Source organism: Pleurodeles waltl, chromosome 9, assembly GCF_031143425.1.
Source record: "Pleurodeles waltl isolate 20211129_DDA chromosome 9, aPleWal1.hap1.20221129, whole genome shotgun sequence".
NCBI classification, from domain to species: domain Eukaryota; kingdom Metazoa; phylum Chordata; class Amphibia; order Caudata; family Salamandridae; genus Pleurodeles; species Pleurodeles waltl.
Genome location: NC_090448.1, coordinates 1,071,278,888 through 1,071,302,761, shown reverse-complemented (window position 1 = coordinate 1,071,302,761; position 23,874 = coordinate 1,071,278,888). Strand labels below are relative to the sequence as shown.

Sequence of the window (23,874 nt, the reverse complement as noted above, 5' to 3'; positions counted from 1 at the left end):
GGTCACTGAGAGGCCTCGGATGAGGCTGCAAAGAGATGTGCAATAGGAGGCCTGTGCTGCTTACACTTCCATGATCAGATTTTTAAACACTAATTATTTTGAAATATTTTCCTAGCCTTTCCCAATGAGTAGTAGGGAGTTATAATTTTAAGCCCCTCTGACCATACTTAGAAAAAAGCATACAATGCTTACCCAGTGAAAGAGCATTTGGCTTTTATTTCACTATAAGGCACACTAATACCAATATGTAATGTGCTCTATTTCTATGCTTATGCACCCAGCCATGTGAGCTGCCAACGCACATTTATAAACCTTCCCTACAGGGCGCAGGCACTTTTCCCTGCAAAATGCAGCTGCAATGCATTGATCTTGCAGCTCAGCCAGAGCCCAGTGACAGTCGGGTAGACATATATTTCTGTCCTGTATGTGGGTAGTATAAAAGCGCCCTGCAGACCATATATGACATTTATCTGTCCATTCCATAAGTGCACTTTAGGCACAATTTACAGTGGACTCTGAGGGAAGTTAAAAACTCCCATTTCATTGGTTGAAAAGCCAACATTTTTGGTGACCAAGCCCAAAAGGTGGATTTGCTAAGATTAAACTACTAAAAGTATGACCGTTTACTAATTAGACTGGCTGCATAATCTGTTTTGAAAGTCATCCTAGTGTCAAGGGAGCACTGCATGGTCCAAGCTATTAGAGACAAAAAAGAATATAACATCTATTTTCAAACAAACTAAGATCTTTCAAACTGACCTGAAGAATTAACAAGATCTGTTTTAGAGAGCTAATTTGAAGCACCTTCGCTGAAGTTCTAGTTCACACACTCAACATTAAACAGTATCATTCTAGACAGGCAGTTGTTAGCTGCTAGGCAGCTGGCTACCTATTGAAAAATATCAAATAGATTGCAGGGTGTGGGAAAGTCATCGTTTTTTTACCTGATCACGCCCTATTCTTGATGGATGCTGGAGGTTACTAAGCCTGAAAGTGCCCTGGGCTCTGCCCACCAGGCCCAGAGTCAGTACTCTGTTCTGTGAAGGTATATGGCAGATTGGTATAATTTTAAATGGCCATAACGGGGTACCTATAAGTCCCTATTATATGGTAGGACATGTAGGTTTAGACACCACAGTGGACTTAATGCATTTAAGTATCGACTGCTGTGCTGTTTGGTGTCATTTAAAATCCAGGTTTGCCTTACAGGCATAAATAAAATGAAAATGGGTCCAAATTCGACTTTGGAAATAAAAGTAGTTCCAAAGTCCAAAACTACCTTTTTATTACATTTAATATAAGGTCTGCCCTAGTTGCCCCAAGGGTATGGCACATTATTAGAAAAAAAAGACACAATAATAAATATTTTTTAAAAGCCCTGGTAAGGAAAAACTGCCAAAGTTGTTTTTCCCTATTGTAGTGCTGCTACCCCCATATGTTAACATGGGAAGCTTATTAAGCTTACAAAAGTATAGCTTGTGATTAAAGCTGGCTACACATGTCATTCAAAGTATGAAAAGAATGGTTACAATAATTCCAACAACTCACCAAGGTCAGATTCATTATACCTATTACAGGAAAGTAGTTTTAGATCGTACCATCCTGAAGTTACCTAAAGCAGCCGTATAACAGCCTCTTCTGATTGGTCACTCTTTCAGCCTGAGGTAAGCTGCTTCCTGAGTAGGTGTGAAAATGCCTGGGACTACAACAATATAGTCATGTTGGGAGGAAATTTGCTTCTTGGAGATGCCAGAGAGAGGAAGGGGAAGGGGAGGTAAGCTGGACTTCAAAGGCAGGAAAACAGATGTCAGAGGTCCTAAGCCAGTCCCCACTTCCTTGATTGCCATCAAGATGGGAGCCCCCCTAATCGGAAGAGGAGCGGGCTAGAAGGGGAGTATAGTCAGATGTTAGGCACACCTCTGGCTTGGTTACACAGACACGCACACCAAGGAAAGAATATCTCTATTTTAATTTTTGGGAGAATAGTGCATCCTAGGTCAAAAATATATATGCCATACTTCACAGGAAGTGGTGATAGCAGAGGGAGGTAGCTTTACTCCTTTTAGTCACCCCCTCTTACCATCCCAGAATGGAAGATAAATATGGTAGAGCTGCAGGAGCTTCTCAGAACACTACATAAGGAGCACTGCCAGGAGGAGAACGGCTCAACGTTGAAAGTCAAGCCTCCATAGTCGAACCGCGAATCAGCCTGACCACACTGGGCTGATCTGCTGAAAGCTCAGGAGCTCCCCACCATTGATGTTGAGGGCAAAGTCTTCCAGAGGCTCACTGAGGCATTACATTGCCACAGGCCACCATCATTGAATCAAATTCCTGATCCAAGGAACCTGAGGACTCAATGTCAAGAAAAAAGCTTCAAGAAAAAGACTAAGGGCTTGATTTAGATATTGGTGGATGAGTTACTCCATCAAAATGGTGTCGGATATCCCGACTGCCGAAATCTAAATACCATAGGATGATGGGATTTAGATTTCAGTGGAAGGGATATCCACCACCATTGTGAAGGATTAACTCGCCCGATAATATCTAAATCAGGCCCTATGCTCGAAGGTACATTTTGACTGGGGCCTAACACTTAACCTATCCGATCCACAATCCTTATTGTCCACCTAAAATTTTGACTTTGTCCCAGTTCAGTGCAAACAGATACCCATGAATGGCATTTTAAGCTTTTTGGCACTAGAATGTATTTTTTTAATTTCATTTAAAAACAAATCAGAATTCCAGGTCCCTACATTGTTTTTTGTCATTTTGCTGTCATTTTACAAAATAAAAATATTCTCTATTTTTTTAATTGGTATTGGATTTTTAGTGTGTTGTATCCTTCACTTATTTACTGTTTTGTAGGTACAAAATGCTTTACACCTACGTGTCTCCTAATTTAAGCCTGACTGCTCATTTGCTAAGATACCAAGGGTTGAGTAAGGATTCATTTACTGAGACTTGACTGGACCAATTAGTGATTCTGATATTATTACTAGCTCACTTTTCTACACCATCCATCACTCACCAGTCAATGTTCTCTGGTTTGCCAACCCGTGTTTCCTGTGGGCATTTCAGGATTGCTGACTGGCAAAGAACTCACTGGTTTCATGCCTGTGACCTTGGTTGAGTAGTTTTGGCTCCATTGTAAAGAGAAGGATGTTGCCACACTTGGCAGAGCAGTTTCTGGGGCTATTGGAAAATGTACTGTTCACACACATCATTCTTCTCCTGACCACAGCCGTAACAAGGCATCTTGTTGGAGTAAATATTCTGCCTGTGCACTTGCTTCAATATAACACTGATTTGATTACAATATTTCTGCCTCCCACCTCTCCTTAGTAGTTCGGCATCAATGCTGATGATTTGACTCCAAATACTGAGCGCTTGGGGCCAGATGTATCAAACAAAATTGCATTCGCCAACGGTGCGAATCGCTAAAATTGGCCGTTTGCGAGTGCAAAAACGTGGTCTGCGATGCATGAAAGGCATTCGCAGACCAAAAATAAGGAATCGCAAAAAAAGCGATTTTTTGCGCTGCGACCTGGTTTTGCGTGTCACATTTTGCATCTCGCAATTTGCAACATGAAATACCGAATCGCAATTAGCGATTCGGTATTTCAAGTAGGAAATTGCGAGATGCAAAATGCGACATGCAAAACCAAGTCGCAATTCGATGCATCAAAAAATCGCAAATAGCGATTTTTCGCAGAATGGCCTTTTGCACATGCAAAATACCACTAAGTGAAACCAGGTGGTAACCAGGTGCAACCTATATAAAGAGGCCCAGAATGCCTCAGACTCTTTTCCACAATGGCTGCACTCTACGTCATAGCGAGGAGAATGAGGATCTTGGCAGGTTTGAGGAGAGGGAGGAGGAGACAGGAGCACATTTTCAGAGTGCACATTACCCTTTTTTAACAGACTGAGGAGGACATTTTTAAGAAGTACAGGTTAAGCTCAGCCATGATACTTGACCTGAAAGCTGAGCTACAACCCATACTGCAGCGCACAACACACAGGACCAATAGCATACCCATCCATGTGCAGGTATTATGCTCCCTGCACCTACTTGCCTCAGGGAGCTATCAAGGGGTCATAGCAGCAGCTGGAGGAGTATCACAGAGTGCCCTCTCTAGATTTTTCAATGCATTTATCAACACCATGCTGAGTAGGATACACCAGTACATCAGATTCCCCCACACCCCACAGGAAATACAGCAGACAAAAATAGATTTCTACCAGATAGCACAGTTCCCCCACGTCCTAGGTGCCATAGATGGGACACATGTTGCAATCTGTCCACCATCGGCCACAGAGTATGTGTACCGGAATCGTAAATACCAACATTCCATGAATATACAGGTGATATGCAATGCCTCCTATATCATAACTGATCTTGTGGCCAGGTACCCAGGGAGCACACATGATTCATACATCTTTGTCCACAGCGGGATTTACACAAGACTGCTAGCTGGGGAGTTTCATGAAGGATATCTACTAGGTATTGACCCTCTGTACACTGGCGCATTGATGGCGTTGTGACGTCAGATGGCTCACTTACTCATCATACCCTCTATTTCTTCCAGGGGACAGTGCCTACGCAGTGCGCACCTACATGATGACGCCCTACCTCAATCCTACAACACCTGGAGAATGGAGATACAATACAGCACACAGGGCAACCCGCAATGTGGTGGAGTGCACCTTTGGGCTGCTGAAGAGTCGCTTCCGGTGCCTCCACAAAAGTGGAGGGGCACTAAATAACAGCCCGGAGATGACATGTAGAATAGTGGCTACTTGTGTGATCTTGCACAATATGGCTACCACCAGGGGCATACCTGTGGAAATATCTGATTCAGACTCTGATGAGGATGATGATTCCATACCCCCCCTACAGCCAGCAGACAGGACCAGTGCAGCAGAGGGCAGGCAAAGGCGTGCTGACATCACGTACAACCATTTCAGATGTAAGTAATAACAACACAACTCCACTGACATGTGTACTTGTAGTTAGAATATTTATTACCTTAACGTCAGGTAACATAAGTTTCACTAGCAGCACAAATAAGATTATGTAACTTAAAAAAAGCAGATAACAGTATTTCACTATTCAATCATAGTTTACTGTATCACTCAATGAGAAAACAGTCCCCTGTGGCCATTACTGTCACTTTATATGCCCCACGCAAGCCACTGGAGTGCGCAGTGGCCTCACTGGCACCTCTGTTTTCAGCCTCAGTGGCAGTGCTGTGCCTGGCACTGCGACGCCTAGCATCAGTGGTGGGCACTGCTATGCTGCTGAGGCTAGATGTCTCCTCAGTGTCCCCCAGTCCCAGTTCACTGGGTGTGGCGGAGCGGTTACCCAGCATATTGTCAAGCACATTTGTGATCTGCACCAGTCCCTGTGCCACATCCCTACTGCTGTGCGCTGCCTCCACCTGTGCGGCCACAGCACGCCGCGATATGAGGGCTGTTGAAGTTGCAAGGCCATTGACCGAGCAACAGAAACCACCAAACATCCCCATAAAACACCTCTCCTGCCTGCGGTGGCTGACTCTGTAGTGCCGCAGCTCTATACACAGTTCCTTCACTGCACTTGTCAGCTCCCTGGTGTTCTCAGAAGCTTGGATCTGTCGGTTGGAATTGAGGCACTCCAACTGCCGATGCAGCCCCCCATGTTGGAATTGTGTGCCTGCGTCTGCCTTTGTAAAGCTGAGATTTTCCTGTTTTGCAGGCGCTGCTGTTTCAACATGGCAGATTCCAGGCCACCGAAGACTGATGGCCCCTCTCCTGCTTCAATATGCTGTGCGCCTGCATACGTAGGCCTCCTGCGGGGTGTTGTGCTACGCTGGGGCTGGGACTCCTGCATAACAGTGCATCTGCCATCTGGGGAAGGTGTGTGGCCGTCATCCCGCATGTCGTCAGAGACCTGGCTCAATTCGGGTAGCGGTACAGCCCTAGCCCTGCGTCTGATAGGCACTATATTCTGTGACTCACTGGTGTTTGAGTCAGATGGAGGGTGGGTTTCAGTATCCCCCACACCGGCACTTGCAGATGCTGCTGGGACTGGGCCACCTGCAACGACAATGTGAAGCATGTCAGTTATGTATGTATCACCAAAGGTCACACAATGGTAATAAATGTACAGTTACATCATATCACTATGTTGTGGGTGTTGTGTTCTTCTGGGTGTCGCTCGGCCTAATTACATTCTATGTGCTACTTTCAGCACTTACCTTTACTGGTGCTTAGTATGCCGGATGTGTCGATGTCAGTGACCCCACTGACAGCTTCCGGGAGGAGTGTTGACTCCACCAGGTATTCCATGGGAGTGGAGGGTGTCTCGGTGGGTGGTCCGCCTCCTGTGCTCCTTGCCTCCTGCAGTCTTCTTGCCACCCTCTCCTTTGCACGGGAACGCAGGTCGTACCACCTCTTCTTTATCTCCTCCACAGAGCGCTGCACAACTCCCACAACGCAGATTTTTGTCTGAATGTCTGCCCAGAGTCTGCGCTTTTCACTCTCAGGGACCTGGAGTGAGCTTTTTCCAAACAGGCGGTCATGGCTCCTCACCACCTCCTCAGTGAGCACCTCCAGTTCCTGCTCACTAAACTTGAGTTTCCTTTTCCTCTCTCCCTTCTCCTTTCCCTGTGCACAGGTGTCCATGGTGGTTGTGCAGTCCTGCCTTGTTCACAGACTTGCTCACTGTGGCTGGGCTGTCTCTCTCTCAGTGCTCCTTTGGGTGTGGCACCTGCAAACTGCCTGGGATGACTCACTTCCTGCTTGTGATGTCATCAGGCTCTGCCAGGTGTGCGTTCTCGCAATTTTCAATTTTCAATTACCGAATCGCAAATTGCGTTCTCGCAAATTGCGATTCGGAATTTGGGCCTCGCAAACCACAAATAGTGATTTTTAAGAAATCGTTAATTCCGATTCGCAAATATGTTACATCGCATATTGCGACTCGGAAATAGCGACTTCTAAAAAATCGCTATTTGTGATTAGCAAACGCCTTTCTTGATACATCTGGCCCTTGGTTCCTGAAATTCTTTGTACTCAGTCAGTCAGTCACAAAACTTTATTCGGCAAATGCCATAAAAGTACAGACAAAAACACAAATACCACACAATAATTACGTTACAGTAAATAGATAGAAGAATAAAATAGTACCATATCTAAAACATTACGTAAACATCCGGTCTAAAATCTCATAAAATAAACAAATAAAACTCATAACATAAGAAAAATCACAATAACAGAATACAAAGATTAACTTACAATATTAAACTATACATACATATACATTTAAAATGAAATGAGCCTTTTCCTAATGCTTAAAGAAGCTGTAACAAAATCTAATACAAAATGACAAATTTGTCTATCTGGCAATCTCTGAAAATATATTAAAGCTTCCTTGTAATGGATGGGTCTAACAGAACGTAAAGTGGGTAAAATGCAAACCCCTCTAGGAGCAGCATAAAAAAAGCAAAAGAGAAAAAAGTGCAAAGTACTCTGGGTTGATCTAGAATCACAGGGACAAAGAGGTAAATCCCTTTTCCAAAAACATGGTTCAGGAAACGCTACTTTAAAATGAATTAGATTAAGTCTAAAAAGTGTTAAAAAAGAAAGTATCTTAAAACTGGAAAACCAGGTCAGATAAGGTTCAAGGCATGGGGCTGTCACAACCTGAGAATAGGAATCAAAGGATTTTAATTTCAGAGAACTGTAAAATCTCAGGTCTGATATGTACTCGGAGTAAGTAGCCTTCAGAACGGACCTAGAATTTATAGTTAATAGGTGAGGTTCATCAAACATATATCTAAGACCTAAATTCTCAAAAGAGTTTCGTAGAAACATAAGCCAGGGGATCCTATTTGAATTTTCCAATTGTAAGCATTCGGAAATACAATCTTGGACCAATTTTGCCATTGGGTTTAGCCAACATCTAATCCAAAGCAATAATGGCGCCAAAAAAACCCTATCCTCCAAAAAACACTGACCAAGTTCTTCGTGGCAGATGATATTTGCAGTACATTTTGGAACCAACAGTAATCTTCGCAAAAATTTATTTTCGACCCTCTGGAGAGATGGTACCTTTACACAGCCCCAGACGCCTGCTCCGTAGAGCACAGCTGCGGTACACTTAGAATTATACAGAGTTTTCATCTGTGCAGGGGGTCTATGGCCTAATTTATTAGAGAAGCGAAAGATCGCTTCGGTGTTCCTTATCAGCTGTTGGAGCTTAAAATTAATATGAGTCTTCCAGGACAGAGAGGAACTCAAATACATGCCTAGGTAACAAAAATCTTTGACCTTAATAAGAGAATGCCCTCCCATAGTAAATTGTTTGGATTTTGTGTTACGTGGGCCACAGGTCATGACAAAAGTCTTGGGGTAATTGACCTTCAAATCGAGGCTCGACATAAACTCATAAAATATGTCCAATAAGCCCTGTAAGCCATTTGCAGTACGAGCAATTAAAACTGCATCATCCGCATATAATAAAACTGGAAGTAATCTTTGGCCCATCTTCGGTACATCCTTTGCTTGTTTAACCAAAAAATCATAGAGCCCATTTATATAAATCAAGAAAAGAAAAGGGGCTAAAATACATCCTTGCCTTACGCCCCTGGTTGACGGAATAGGAGGGGTTCTCTGCCCAAATGAGCCGACCTGAACAGAAACCGTTAGGTCTGTATGTAGACGTTTAATAAGCTCCAATAGAGCCGGGTCACACCCTAGAACTTCTAGGATTTGCCATAACTTTGATCTGTTAACCAAATCAAAGGCACTGGTTAGATCGATAAAAGCCATATGGATGGACTCTTTCTTAACAGACACATATTTATTAAGTATCAATTGTAAGTTTAAAACTTGCTCAACTGTGCCCACACCGGGTCTAAAACCAAATTGGATGGGAGATAAAATCTGGGCATCTGTTACCCAATCTTCTAAACGGGACAAGATCACACTACCTAAAATCTTTGCCGTTGAATCAATAAGGGAGATTGGTCTGTAACAAGAGGGGTCTTGTCTATTACCTTTTTTAAAGATGGGAACAATAATAGCCGATTTCCATGAAGAGGGCACATTACTAGTTACCACGTTGTTCAACACATTTGTAACCAAAGGGCCCCAGAGCTCAATTTCTGATTTAAAAAGGTCGACAGGAACCCCATCGGGTCCAGGGGCCTTTCCCTGCCTTGATCTATCAATGGCACCTTTGACCTCATGGAGATCAAAAATAATATTTAGGGCCTTAAAGTTAAAATCTGGAGTAAAATGTGTAGCAGGAGTAACTGCCACATGCGAATTCTCATAAGTTTCAGAGCAGAAAACTTTCCTAAAATGATTTATCCAGACATCCTCAGTAATAAAACATTCATTGGCCAAAGAGTTCTTATCAGAAAAGTAAGGGTGATTTATCACTTTCCAGAATTTGGAAGTGTCCTTAAATTCAGATGCGGCCAAAAGATCGCTCCAAGCCCTGGACCTAATTTCGGATTTCCGTTTATCAAGGGCAACCTTATAGTCAGTCCTCGCTGATTTTACTAATTGACGTGCGGGAGGAACTGCTTTAAGAGCTTCTTTAAGTTTTTTATGGGCTAAAGAACACGCAGAATCAAACCATCTATGGACCACCGGCCCCTTCCCGGGCCTGTCCATCACCAGGGCGCGTGAAATATCACTACTTAAGGATTCGAATTCTCGCACAATACAGTCAGAGTCTAATTGCTGAGACAAACACGTATAAATCGTATCAGACCTACTTCTTACAATTTCTTGGTTAAACTTTTTAGGGTCAATTTTATCCCATTTTAAACGAATGCCACTATTTAAATTATAAACTGTAGCAGCACACAAATTTTTGTTCAAGGGTGCCTGATTTACTTTTAGGTCCAGTGTAATACTAAGAGGGTTGTGATCACTTGCACAATGAGGCGTAATCTTAAAATTTCTAATTAGATAAAAATCAGAAGAGCTGATAAGTATAAAATCAATGGTACTCCCCTTCAAATTCCCGGTGTAAGTGGGCGTATTACGGGCATCAGGGGCCAATTTCTCTGTAACGTGAACCAGATCAAATTTACAAATAAAAGAATTTAAGGCATCTCCTTCAGAGGTATGATTAAAATGAATTGGTGACTCTCTACCCTCAACAGGGAAGGCACACAAGTCCGTGTGTTCTTTACAGCATAAGGGAATATTAAAATCACCCACCCAGAAAATAGTTAAATCACTAAACTGTAAAGCATGTGAGGAATCTATAAAATCCATTACCTCTTCCAGATGGGTCATAAGGAAGCCCCGAGGGATATTATTATAAAAGTTTAAAATTAGAATATCCTTTTGCCCGCTTATAGAGACGAGAACAACCATAAAATAAGGGGAAGACCAAATTAGGGACACATTTAAAAGCGGAAGATTTACAGAAACAAGTACTAAAAGGCCACCACTAGCTCTCCCCATGTGAGAACTCCGTGCCGGCTGGCAAAAAGAAGTAAAGCCATTCAAGAAAAACATATCTTTAGACCAAGTTTCCTGTAGACAAATTATATCATAAGAAGAAATGAAACTCTTCCAGTCCGAATTGTTAGTTTTAGATCGCAACCCTGCTACATTCCAACTGAGCAGGGTTAGTGGTCTAAATGCAGAACATAATGATGAGACTTTGGTATTTAGATGAGTTTGTAAATCTGTAGTACACATTCCTGTGCCCCTGATACGCTTGGTTTGGACGGTCCCAACCATCCGTCTCTCTAAATTAGAAGAACAGTGGTGGGTCACCGATAGTCAATCATTCTCATCAAAGTGACTAAGGGTCGAGAATCTATTGCTAGTTGGAACGTTGACCTGTAAGAGAGACCTATCTGGCTCTTGGCTGTGCATGCTTAAATTAGTAATAGGACGATTTGGTAAAAGCACAGGGTCATAAAAATGGTGCAGGGAATGGATTTGAATCTTGTTATTTAACATATTACAATAGGCCGATTTAGTCAAAAAATAATCTACTGACTGAGGATTGGCAAAGTTTAAAAAACATAATCGCCCTCCTTCAATTCCTTTGAGAAGCCAACTCTCTTCACCCTTCGGGCCATAAGAATCTTATCATTACGGAAGCCTGAAGAATTTGGTTTAAATTTAGAATTCAACCAATGGCCGGCTTTCCTAATTAAAGAGTGGGTATCTTCTAGTTTGCGGCACTCCAAAGGAGGAACGTTAGAAAGAACCAAAACGTACGGATTACAGTCCGGAGGTAAATGTAAAAAGTCTGCATGATTAGTGAATAAGTTGGAGCCATTGTCTTGCAACCTAGAGGAGTGAGCCTTCCTTGCTGGACATAATACAGGGTTATCCACAAGGGTTCCTTGGCCAGGGACAACTTGTAGATCAGACAAATAGTTACCGGCTCCTTGGGGTGCCAATGTAGGGGGAGGAGTAGGTAAATAAACTGATTCGGGGCAGGGAGAATTCCCGAGCTAAGTGGGCCAGGTTTAGAGAAACTAGATAAAAGCCTAGTTACATCATTAAAAAAACAATCAAGCTTCTCGGTAATCAAAGTTGTAATTTTAGCCTCTAAAGTTGCACAAAATAATTTAAGTGTCGAGTCAAATCTATTAGAGCCATCTTCAGAAATGACCGTACTTGGAAGACATTCAGAGGTAAAAACCAAGGGGGCTGAAGGTTTGTTACTTTGGGTCAAATGGGTAGGTAAGTTCTTTTTAAAACCTGTGACCTTTTTTACATTTTTTGGCTTTTTCCCGGCTCGCCTCTTCTTCGTAGGTGGAGAAACAGTCTGAGAACCCTCAGAAGGAGGAGTAACTAAAAGGGGAGAAGAAGTAGTACGATCAAAAGTAGGAATTTTGTCTTCTTTCAACTGGCTGGAGTTTGTTGTTAAGGACAGTGGTGAAAGACCAGTATTTAAGGGGGTAGGAGCGTGGCTGATAAGTTCCAGAGAAGGTTCCAGCGGAGGATATTGGACAGTACTTTGGACAGCCCCAATCCTTTCTTCTACATGTTCTAGTTCAGACTCAATGGCCCCCATTACAGAGGATAAATAGCTGGTAATGGAGGACTGGAGGGAGCTGGACCCACCTATCCCCTTTTGAACATTAATTTTCCTTTTCCCCATATTTAATAAGAGATCGCACTGTACCTGGCGCAGCACACAAGTATAAATGACACTGTAGAGAGGAGAAGGCGTTAGAGGGGGGGCCCAGCCCGGCCTCTTCCGGTCGATGACGGGCGAAGGACGGGCTGGGCGGTTGCGGGCGCGCTGTGAATTAAAGAAGGGCTTCCCGCCCTATCAGCAGCTGAGGCTGCCTCCGGCAAAGTTTAAAGGGCTCCCGCCCAGGAAAGAAGTTGTGCGCGTCCCGCGGTTGCGGGCGCGCTGTGAATTAAAGAAGGGCTTCCCGCCCTATCAGCAGCTGAGGCTGCCTCCTGCAAAGTTTAAAGGGCTCCCGCCCAGGAAAGAAGTTGTGCGCGTCCCGCGGTTGCGGGCGCGCTGTGAATTAAAGAAGGGCTTCCCGCCCTATCAGCAGCTGAGGCTGCCTCCGGCAAAGTTTAAAGGGCTCCCGCCCAGGAAAGAAGTTGTGCGCGTTTGTACTCATTTACCAACTGGGTCTGAGCCTTTTCAGCTTAGTGGTTTCCAGAAACCTTCCAATAATGATCTAATTCCACATAAACTTCAAGTCAAACTTCCTACAATAATAATGACCTGGAGTTGACATATCATATAGATGGTCATATTAGAGGGGTGGTTCATAGGTGTTGGACAAAGTGAACAACCGGGGATTCGACAGCTAATCATATGTGAAAGCTTCTTTATGGCGTGGACTTATTAACTCATGCGTGAGTCTCCTTTAATGAAGTTAATAAAGTTTAAGAAATGCTTACTTTCAATCTTATGGGCATCAATTTAGTGTAACTAGGGGAAGCAACTGCTATGCCCAGCTTGCATTTGGGTGTGCTGATTACTACCCTTGGTACACACTGGTCTCAAGGAGTCAATAAGGCAGTACTTCAGCACCAAATGGGGGGCTATTAAGGGTCCATAAGGTGGAGGCAAAGGGTTGCCATGTTGTCAACAATAGCTAAAGGGTGATTGATTTCACTTAGGTTACACCTGGCATTTTGGTGCATTGATCTAATATTGATTTTGAGGACCTTATTTACAAGCGGCCTGCACTGCTGGTGCGTCACTTTTTGTGATGCATCAGCAGTGCAGGCTTCAGGGCCATGTCGACAAGGCCATGCAAAGCCACTTTGCGTTGCCTTACATGACCTTGTAGATATGGAGTAAGGCAACACAGCACGAGTCAATGCATTGCCTTACTTTCCATCATAGAGAATTTCCATGGGTGTTGAGGTGTGTGTTGAGTGGAAACACCCATGAATTTTGATGCCTCACGCTTCTTCTTATTCTTGTCTATACCCACAATGAGCTGGGCTCTCTGCGCTGAGCCTGCAACACTGAGTCTTGGCTTTTTTAGAGACTTTATTGAAATCAGTATCTTTCTGGTCTCCGACCCGCGAATGGCCTCCCCAGAGCTGAAGATGTCTTCCACCTTGCTTTCCACTTTCTACAACATCGGCTTTCGGTTGAAGCAGATGGAGAAATCCCTGAGCACGCTAAACCTGAACAGTGTGCTGGACAAGAAGGCTGTGGGTGGCCCTGTCTCTGCATGCGGGTGCTCAGGCCTGGGGCTGGCCTTCCTCTGCCGCAACTCCACCAGCAACCTGCAGGCTCTGCACAACTTGGCCAAGCTGCTGCTGCCTCCTGAGCCCGCCTCCAAAAGGGAGTCTGAAAGAGATGTAGGAAAGTACCCTCTTTTTGGCATGATTAGCCCCATGTTTTGCCTGCTATCAGTATGCTTAGACTGCTTTCACTCGGATTCTGCTAATCGGGACCCCTGTGATTGTGCTCTCTTCCTCTAAATGTGGTTGCCTAGGAATTTGTGCACCCCAAAATTGGAATACTGGTGCCCCCTTATAATACCCCAGCATATGGTACTTAGGTACACAGGGCATTAGGGCACCAGGATTTCCCCACTGGCAGCAGCATGTATTGTGCCACCCATGGGAACCCATGCAAAATGTGTCTCCAGGCCTGCCATTGCAGTCTGCATGAAAAGTTGCATGCACCCTTTCACCACATGTCACTGCACCAGGTCACTGTAAGACACCCCTATGTTAGGCCCTCCTAGCCCAGACCGCAGGGTGCAGGTCCCTGTGTGTGAGGGCACTCCTGCATGAGCAGAGGTGCCCCTGCGAACTCCAGTTCCATTGCACTGGACTGCATAAGTGTGGGGAAGCCATTTTACCGGAGCACTGGACACTGGGCATGTTTGGTATCAAACATGTCAAAATCATACCCCATTACTGTTGCCAGTATTGATTGTAAGACTCCATGCACTCTGGGAGCTCCTTAGAGGACCCCCCAGTATTGCTTCTACCAGTCTTCTAGGGTTTTCCAGGCAGCCCATGCTACTGTCACCCCTCAGACAGATTTAGGCCATCCTGCTGCTTGACCAGCTCAAGCAGGAGAAGGCAGAACAAAGGATGTCCTTAGGGAGAGGAAGGTAACACCCTCTCCCATCGAAATAGGTGTTACAAGGCGTGGGAGGGGGAGCCTCCCAAAGCCACAAGTTTGATTTGACGGGCACATTTGGAGCTCTCCTTGCATAAATCAGTTTGCACCAGCCCAGGAATCCTGATCCCTGCTCTGGCACAAAACTGGACAAAGGCAAGGAGAGTGACTACTCCCATGTCCATCACCACCGCAGGTGTGGTGTCCAGAGCTCTTCAGGTGGACACTTGATTTTGCCATCTTGAAACCAAGATGAGCAGAGGCCCCTGGGAGCATCTAAGGGGCCAGGTCAGGCAGGTGACTTCAGAGCCCCCTCCAAGTTTCCAGTCTTTGATGTCACCCCTCAACAACCCCCAACTCCCTGTTAGACTGTGAGAGTTACCTAAGAGCTCTGGCTCCCTGAGTGGCTCGGAATCTCTCACTGATATGACTGCCCAGGGCATGTGGGTGGGGAGTAGGACCAGGGAGCCACAGACTATCCCCAGGGCATCTCCTGGAACCGATCTGCAAAACAGCCAAACTGCAAAAGGCGGTATAAACTGATCAAAACTATCTGCAAGAGGCAAAAAAACTGCTCCTATCAAGAGAACAGCCCTACTTTGTTAGGACTGTGAGATGAGGGTGGGGGTTAGTGGACCCATTGTACAGCTGCATGTTAGATACATGTATGTGCACTAATATATCAGACATGTATGTACCAGCAACAGGCTAGTCACGTATGCACCCTAAGCATGTCTTGGACGTATGCACTTGCTTGTGCTAACCGCATGATGTCCTGTGCATGCATGTGCACAAGCAGCATTCCATCTCTTTGTAAACAGTGAAGCATTTTGTTCACATAGCCCACAGTTCTGTATCCTCCAAAACTATTTTTTGAGAGATTTAAAAAATTTACTTTATACGAACTAATAAACTAAAATGGTTCTAAGATTTTTAAAGAAATAATGCAACATCCTGCACGAATATGCCTTGATGACAGACAGCTCCTTATTTTTATGAATGCTGAGACTTCGATTCCTAAGTTCGCTTTGTTTTGTCCTTCAAACATTGTAGTGGTCTTGTTTTTTGCCCAGGACCACCACACAGTGAGTGTTTGGTTTAGAACAACTTTCCCCTTTGTAATGCGTTGAAGCACTCAAGTGAGTTTTGTTTCATTTTTTTTCTTTTTTTGAAAGAATAATTGCTGATTGTTTCTTTTCTTTTAGCTTTTTTTTTTAGTTCCTGTGACACCAACATGAAAACTATTTACCTTATTTATTATCTTGTGGAAAGTATACATTGGTAATTTGTTCATACTGTATTTATAGGGTATGATGAAAAAACAATAGATATATATTCTTTTATTACGTTAAATTATGATTGACATTATTAATCTGCAAAAACGTGGAGTGTATGTTCTTTTCACAGTAATATATGTATTTTTTTGTAACTTTACCTGGCTATTTTATTGTAACTGAGTAAAATAAAACCTCTGTTTTTAAAATGTAGGATGGTACAAAGGGTGGGGGCAATAGAGCTGCTTTGTGAAATGCGCTTTTTAGATGTAACAGTAGGAATTGCTCTCAGTAGTGTAAGTGGTCCATGGATGGGAGGCTTAACGCCACTTTGTAAATATAGCGCGGAGCATAGCACCACCAGAGCGTCTCTAAAAGTGACTCTCCAGGGCTCTTAAATATGCCCCTAGATATTTACTTACCTACTATAAAAATGCCCCTATATTTTACTTATCCATGTTTGACATTTTTTCAAGGACGGCTTGGTATTTCTTTCACTGATGTTCGGCCTCTTTTAATTGACTACACTCCTTGCTTTTGTTAGACGTGGTATAATGTTTTTAATTGTATTTGATGTTTTATTATGTTTGTTTTGTATTCATTGTATAGTCTAACTGTAGGCCTTACTCTTTCTGGTGAGGAGCAATGATTGCCTTTTTGTTGTGAGTAGGTGGGCATTCTTTGCTGGCACAGGGGGAAGACAAGACTCAAAGCACCTCTATGTCCTATAACATGACGTGTATTTGTTAAGCGCACATTAATCAAGAAAGTTTTTTGCCTATGAATGACAGGTGATTACTTTTAGCCAAATCAGTGGTCCTCATTTTATCAACCGCGCAAAAATGTTATACTAATAGAGATTTAAACCTATCATCAATCACACATCACTGCTGCTGAAGCATTAGTCCACTTGGCCACCAATGAGATTATGCCACTACATTTCAGTATTTGTACTAGATGATTACAAAACGTTGGCTATATTGTATAGGCCAATGTATCATGCTTACTGTCACCTCTTCTTCACTACAAGTCAGCAGAATGAAGAAGACATTTAAGGGACGGAGTATATTTAGCAATAATTGCAGGCTACTATTTCTGTAGTGTAAAAATGTGCCATGTATCTTAGTACAATATTTCATCAACTGCTTTGAAATTCACATTCCCCAGTTTCATCATAATGTATCATAATGTATACATACCCCATCCATGCTGAGAACATGGGCAAGAGCATTCAGACTCCGGCTTCAGTTTATTCACTATTCTGTTTTCCCTCCCTTTCAGATGCATATTCAATGTGGTCCAAATAGTTTCGTTGTATACTTAGGGAAGCTATTCTCACAGCTCATAAATAATTACTGTGGAAATATTTCTCACCCATGCTCAAATATTCTAAATCTAATTTTCCAAGTAATAAATCTATATCATTGTGGGTTGTGGTTTATAGCAAAACAATTTCACATTCAGTATCGAATCACAGTCACCCTTTAAAACCAGAGGTTTTCTTTACAGTGCGAGATACTTCATGGAAATTTGTCACTTAGGCCCTTATTTATACTTTTTTAGTGTAACATTTGGGTCATATTGTGGCGCAAACCTACAAAATATAATTGTATTTTGGAAGTTTGCGCCACTTTTGCATCAAAAAGTGACGGAAATGTGGCGCAAAAAAAGTATAAATATTGGCCTTTGTGTCATAAAGATTTATTTAAAGTCATATTTCTTTGATATTGATAATTCAAAAATAATAGTCTTCAGTATCAGCTGTGTCTAATTTTAAAGTAGCAATCCCATTAGTATCTTGCGAGCAAACTTTATTAGCAGTGAAATACTTCAGTGAGCAATGCAGATATAGAAGTGCTGAAAGGGCAAGGAGCAGACATGAAACACTCCTGACGTTAATATCTAGGTAAGCTAATTGTGAAGTGAAGCATTCTAAATACATTTGGCTGTGTTCACTCAGACTAACCATGGCCTATATTTATACTTCTTTTGCACCGCATTTGCGTCACTTTTTGACTCAAAAGTGGCGCAAACTTACAAAATACAATTATATTTTGTAAGTTTGCATCACATTTGCGTCTAAAAGTGATGCAAATGTGGTGCAAAAGTGTATAAATATGAGCAAATATATAAGTGAGCAAAAAACACAACGATCATCAATGAAAACATGGGATATGAATCCTAGGGGTTTTAGGGCAAAAAGTGTTTAAAAAACGTAAATCGCTTTGAAAAACTACAGTTCATGGTTTAGTTGGAAATAGCTGCAGTTTCAGATTGCCCTCGCTGGGCCAGGAGTTGGCTAAACCAAGCCAGTTATCATGGTCAAAAAGTCTACCTTCAAACTAATGCCCTGATTTATGGTTTGCGTGACAGTACTCAATCAGTCAGGGTGGAGGAGGCCATTATGTTTGCCACCCTGATGGATTACCATCTGCCAAGCTAAGGATGAATGCTGGGTCAGCGGCCTCTTCTGTACATTGAATGGAACTGGATGTCACAGTGGTAATTTCAATGTATAAAAAGTTTGGTGGATGGCCAGCATCATTTGATGGCCATTCACCAAATGTTTTTAAAGTTTTTGTTTTTCAGAAACAAATTCCCAAAGTTTCCAAACAAAAGTCTAATAATACCTAAGAACTCGGAGCCTTCACCTAGGACATGAGGGTCGACACTAGGTTGTTCCTACCACTGACGGACAGAAAAAAGACATTACACTGCCCACCCTAAGTAAGGGAGACAGACTAAAGTTCTTCATCCGATGGCCCTTACTAGGTCAAGCCACTGGAGGAGGCTTTTCTTTGATGAGCCAAAGGGGTCCATGGTCAGAAAGCTGGTGATCCACCTGTGTTAGACCTGACATCCTTGGCATGGCATTCCCTAAAGTTTTTGTTTTTATTGCCTGCTTTGCGGAACTCATTTTTGTTGGCATTAAGATGCTGTGCACTTTTCCCCTGCTACCCAGTGCTTGTGCTTTCTCCCTAAACATGGTAAAATTGAACTAAACCTAATGGGAACCTTTTTAAAATAGTGAAAACACACCACAAAAGGAGCCCATAGCAGAGTTAGAAAAATAGAGTACCTTTTAATAAACAAAGCAAGACCAAAATGACAAAATCAATTGGTTGAACAGGAGATATTGTTTTTTAAAGTTGTGATGGAAAATGGCACCAAAATACTTAAAGCACCAAGGGACATATTTAAGAAAAGTGCAGCTGCACCTACTGCACTATCACTTTTCTTGGGCCCTTAGTGCCCCCCCTTCAGCCACCATGGTAGCGCCGTATAACACGGCTCACCATGGCGGTAGTTAGGTTTACTAGTGTCATAATTTGTGACGCTAGTGCAGCGCTTTGCAGGACAAGCGCCACAAATTATGACGCTAATCCTGCAAAGCACCCATAAGCCCATTGTAAACAATGAGAGCCTATTTTTAATGCCTGCACTGAGCAGGCGTTAAAAATGCCAATAAAAATGTCACATAGGAATGTCACAGATTCCTTTGTGACATTTTCACACCACACCCCCATGCCAGAATGCCATCCTTGCATATATTATGCCTGGCGCAAGCAAAATGTTGTGCAAGGGGATACAAAGTGGCACAATGCTTGCAAATACGTTGCGTGGGAAATGCAACCTTAACCCCACATTTCCATTGAGATAAATACTGCAAATGTGGCGCAAGGAGGTGCTAGTGGCTCATAAATATGCCCCCAAGATATGGCAGACTGGGACAAAGTCAAAATTTCAGACTGCCCACAATGTAGTGAATGTCCACTACAGGGACCCAGTTAGGCCTGCTGAACAGAGTACCTTAAATCCTGGGTTGTGAGGAGATGTGTGGATCTATGTCAAAGAAGCAGCATGCAGCCGAGGCGATGCGTCAGTTTTGAAATGCAGCCAGGCTGCATGGCAAGGTCCTGTTGCATCGACATCGAGGATCCCTTTGATGGGACTAATGATGTCAAGTCTGGAGTCAAGGTGGTGGGGCGATGCATCGGTTCTGCAGAGTAGCAAGGTGCAATGTGGAGTCAGGCATCATTGCCGAGGCTGCTATCAGTGAGAGATGTGAGGGCCTGCACCAATGATGCATCACACAGTGGAGGTTATAAGGCGGTTGTGGTTGCGGCATTGATGCAAGTCCTTGCAATGGGTCCAATCCACATAGCAGTTGTGATGTGTTGGTTCTGCTCAGGATTGCACAGCAGAGGCTGTATGTTGGTTCCGCTGGATCCACAGAGGCTGGCAAAGCACCTTAAGGCCACTTCCTAGGTCCTAGGACTGGGGTGGCATCACTTGGCAGGGTAGACTCAGAGACGGTAGAGTCCAAGTACAGAGGCAAGGTTGTTGGAAGCCTGTTACGTCTCTGATGCTTCAGGTCAGGAGCTCAGCCACCTAGCCGATGGAGTCATTCTGGGTTTTGGTTCAAGAGTTGTAGGTTCAGTCATTGTCACCCAGGGAAGAGGGCAACAGACAGTAGGTTAGCACACTGAAGCAGGACTACAGCAGAGTGCAGGCCAGCAGTGTGGCAGTCCTTCAGCAGCACCGCAGTCCTGCACTAACCTGATATATAACTGACCCAGCAGGAGCAATGGTTGCATATTTTCTGAACACACTGTCATAGTCTTAGCTCTGAGCAGGGCTAGTCATGCCTTAGTCATGCACATTATTCCTCCTCTAATGAGTGATATTAAAGATGTTGTCTTTTTTTTTTTTTCATCACAGTACTAGTTTAAATCAGGTTTTGCCTTTGAAATCTTGTGTAACTTGGCAACTCAGTTATTCACATAATGGCAATGTTTAAAGCAAATCTAGACCAATGCTTGTTGTCAATATAACTTCTGAACATCTGGGCCTCACGCAGGTAATCCAGGAAGCACATGTCAACTGTCTACAACCACCTGGGCCTCACCAAGGTAATCCAGAAAGCAAATGTCAACTGTTGACAACTGCTGGTTGTTTAATTGATCCTCCTAAAGGAAAAAAGACAGGTGAGACACATGTGCAATTACAATAGTAACTAACAAGTTCCTCTGTTTTCCCCATGTGTTTCCTGACACCTGGTTCAGCCTGGCTATAAAAGGTAGTGCATCAGACTAAATCATGCTTAGACTTGTTTAACTTATAAGCAATGTTTATCTTCAGCAGCCTTCCCTTCGCAAAGATAGTCCTCTCTTCACAACGACATCCATACCTTCAAGCGATAGGCTTCTCACAGCGACGTGCTTCCTGTGTTCCGACCTAGGGGCATATTTACAAAGAACTGGCCTAGCACGTCGCTGCACCAAAATTGGTATAGCCACGCTGCTTCAGTTCTGAAATGCAGGAATGCGCCATATTAAAAAAAATACAGTGCATCCTTGGTTTGCCCCAGTTTTGGCTCTAAATTAGCTGCCTAGAGCCAACGCAGCCACCCCTACACCATGGTGCAAGGATGGCTGTGTTACGGGGGAGATTGATCTAGTTCAGGAAGGGACACCTTCCTGCCCAAAAAGAATCTTCAGTTGCAGAATGCAGCACATATAGAAAGAGCAAAAAATGAGGAGAAATGAAAGCATTACTCCTTGTTGCGCCATGCTAACGCCACCTATGGGGTGGTGTTAGATTTTGGCACTGCCACACATTTGCCATTTCTTGTAAATCTGGGGCAGAGTCAAAATGCAATGGGTGCTGCTATGGAATACCCACAGCAACACCCATTGCACACCCCTTCCACACAAAGTGCTGCGTGTTAAGAAGACGTATTTACAAAATAGTATTAAGCCACAAAAAGTGGCGTAATGCCACCTTGTGAATATGGTGCAATGAACAGGGTCACCAGAGCATCACAAAAAGTGACGCTCCGATAGCACTAGGGTCTTGTAAATATGCCCCTTAGTATTTCGGATCTTCTCCGCAGTTACCACAGTCCCTGTAAATGGCAGGCAGCTTGCAATTCATCTCTCGCCTCACACTTTCTTGCGCTGGCAAAAAGGCACAAGTCATCCCATATAGGGTAACCTGAGTTTTTCTGTTAAATTCGGGCTCTTGATAAGTGCTTATTAATTAAACTAATCTAAAGCCAGCAATAATATTCAGAACAATCTAGTGACTGAAAAGACAATAAAGAACTGTCGTATTTCTTGTGATAGCTGTGCCTTCCTGGTTCTTGTGCTCATAGTTGGTTTTCATTCCATGTTTTCTCAACCAGAATCTGATGTTGGTGATCTAAAGACTTTTGGGACAACTGAGAACTATAATCTGATTGCCTTTGCACATGTGCATATAAATCTTTAACTCTTGAGTCTCTTGAACCTCTGAAGAATTTCAAGTAGTTTTGTAGTGATTACCCCAGTTATTTCCTCTCAATGAAATCCTTGTACATGATAATTCCATTTTATGATAATTCCTGAATAATACTTGAATCACACTGGGGAATGTTTCTATTGTGAAATATTGGTATGTTAATTTGACATTAGTTAATGCCAAAGATCTGTTTAGTTTTTCCTGTTTTAAAGTGTGGTTTCGTTACATAAATAATAATGATTCCCAATATCCTGAATCCAGGACCAGAATCCAGATATCCTTGAGCTCAGCAGTGCTCAGAGTAGGAAAATCTGAATACACAGAAGTCCTGGTATTTCTCTCTTGCTCTCTCATCCCAGCCCACCCTTCCCCTTGAAAACTCCTAGGCTTGCAGTTTGTCCTTCATTACTGCACTGTCAGTTCTCATGGAGATCTGGGAATTATCGTCACCCTATCAGAACCATCTGGAGTTTAGGAGAGTGGCTCACAACACACACCCTCTAAAGTACCATAGACCACATCGTTGCCAACCCAAGTCCCAGTGAATGCAATGGAAGAATAGGGCGAAATAATAACCAAGATCTGATCCGTTCGTGACGGGTCATTCTCGTCAGTGGCTATCTGATAGACATCGCCCTTGTCAGTGGTTATCTGGTGGGCATCAAGAATGTAGTGTAAATTTCACATGGGCAGATCATCATAAGACCTATAATGGCTGTTTTACATAATGGCTACTTGTATAATGGTTGCTCAATTTCAAATGCAGCCCAGATTAAACCACAGTTCAGAATACTGTACAGACTCTAATGTCTGATCAACATTGAAAGCGTGGAAATACTGCCAGATTATGACACATTTGCAGATTTGTCTTTGATGAGGCGCTGTGTCAATGTTCCACAGGCCATGCAGTTTAGTTGTTTATGAGGCACATGTAAAGTGCAAAAACATTTGTACATTTAATATGGTTAGCCACAAGGGTCTTGGGGCATTAGTGTTTTGTGACTGGAAACAAGTTTTTGTACAGCGTTAGTTCTTTAATGCAGAATTAGATGCACACTTATTAGTACCATTCTGTTCATACAGTATGCAGTGTTAGTCTTTGTCTTTTATGCCACTGATGTTGCACTGAATGTTAGGTAAACACTCTAGCATAATGTGCAATTTGGAGCAGAGCGCCTATTGGTCCTAACAGTCTCAACTGCAGTCAAGGAGAATGGTGCTGAGTCAGCCGATCAACAGCGGTGCGAGGTGCACTGTCTTTTTCTGGAACCCTGTTTGAATTAGAAGCCTGTGACCTACTGTATCTTTCTTTTTCCTTCAGGTTCACTGGTCTGGATATGTGAGGAACCAGGCTGGATGCTGATAGGTAGGAAACCAGGCGGAATGGTGTGCCGAAGACCGGAGCAGATCAGGTGAGCAATGCACAGAGTCCTGATTGCCTAGCAAATGGGTGCATTCAGGGTGTGGCAATTATAGTCCTTGCACTGCAAAGATGGCCGCAGAGAGTTAGAAATCTCACTGGAGCATACACTCTTTCCTTGCAGGTGTAGCAGGCACGCTGGGTGTATTGCTCTGTTTCCTGATTGTCTTGTCTTCATGCTTAGTTTTGATCAATCATCTTCATACACATAACTCAATTCATAACAGTAGCGCTTGACAACTGCAAATCCTTCATAGTGCTTTAGCAAGTAGACATGCTATGAGGCCTCTCCTGTATACACCTTT

At 43.3% G+C, this 23,874-nt stretch overlaps 1 protein-coding gene across 1 annotated transcript in view; it reads right to left on the bottom strand.

The window, feature by feature from the left end:
* Nucleotides 1–20,747: 20,747 nt before the first annotated feature.
* Nucleotides 20,748–23,874, bottom strand: part of LOC138259787 (uncharacterized) — a 40,335-nt gene continuing 37,208 nt past the window's right edge. The window contains exon 2 of the mRNA XM_069207675.1: nt 20,748–20,837. Within this exon, the coding sequence (XP_069063776.1) occupies nt 20,748–20,837 (90 nt within the window). The remainder of the gene's footprint in view (nt 20,838–23,874) is intronic.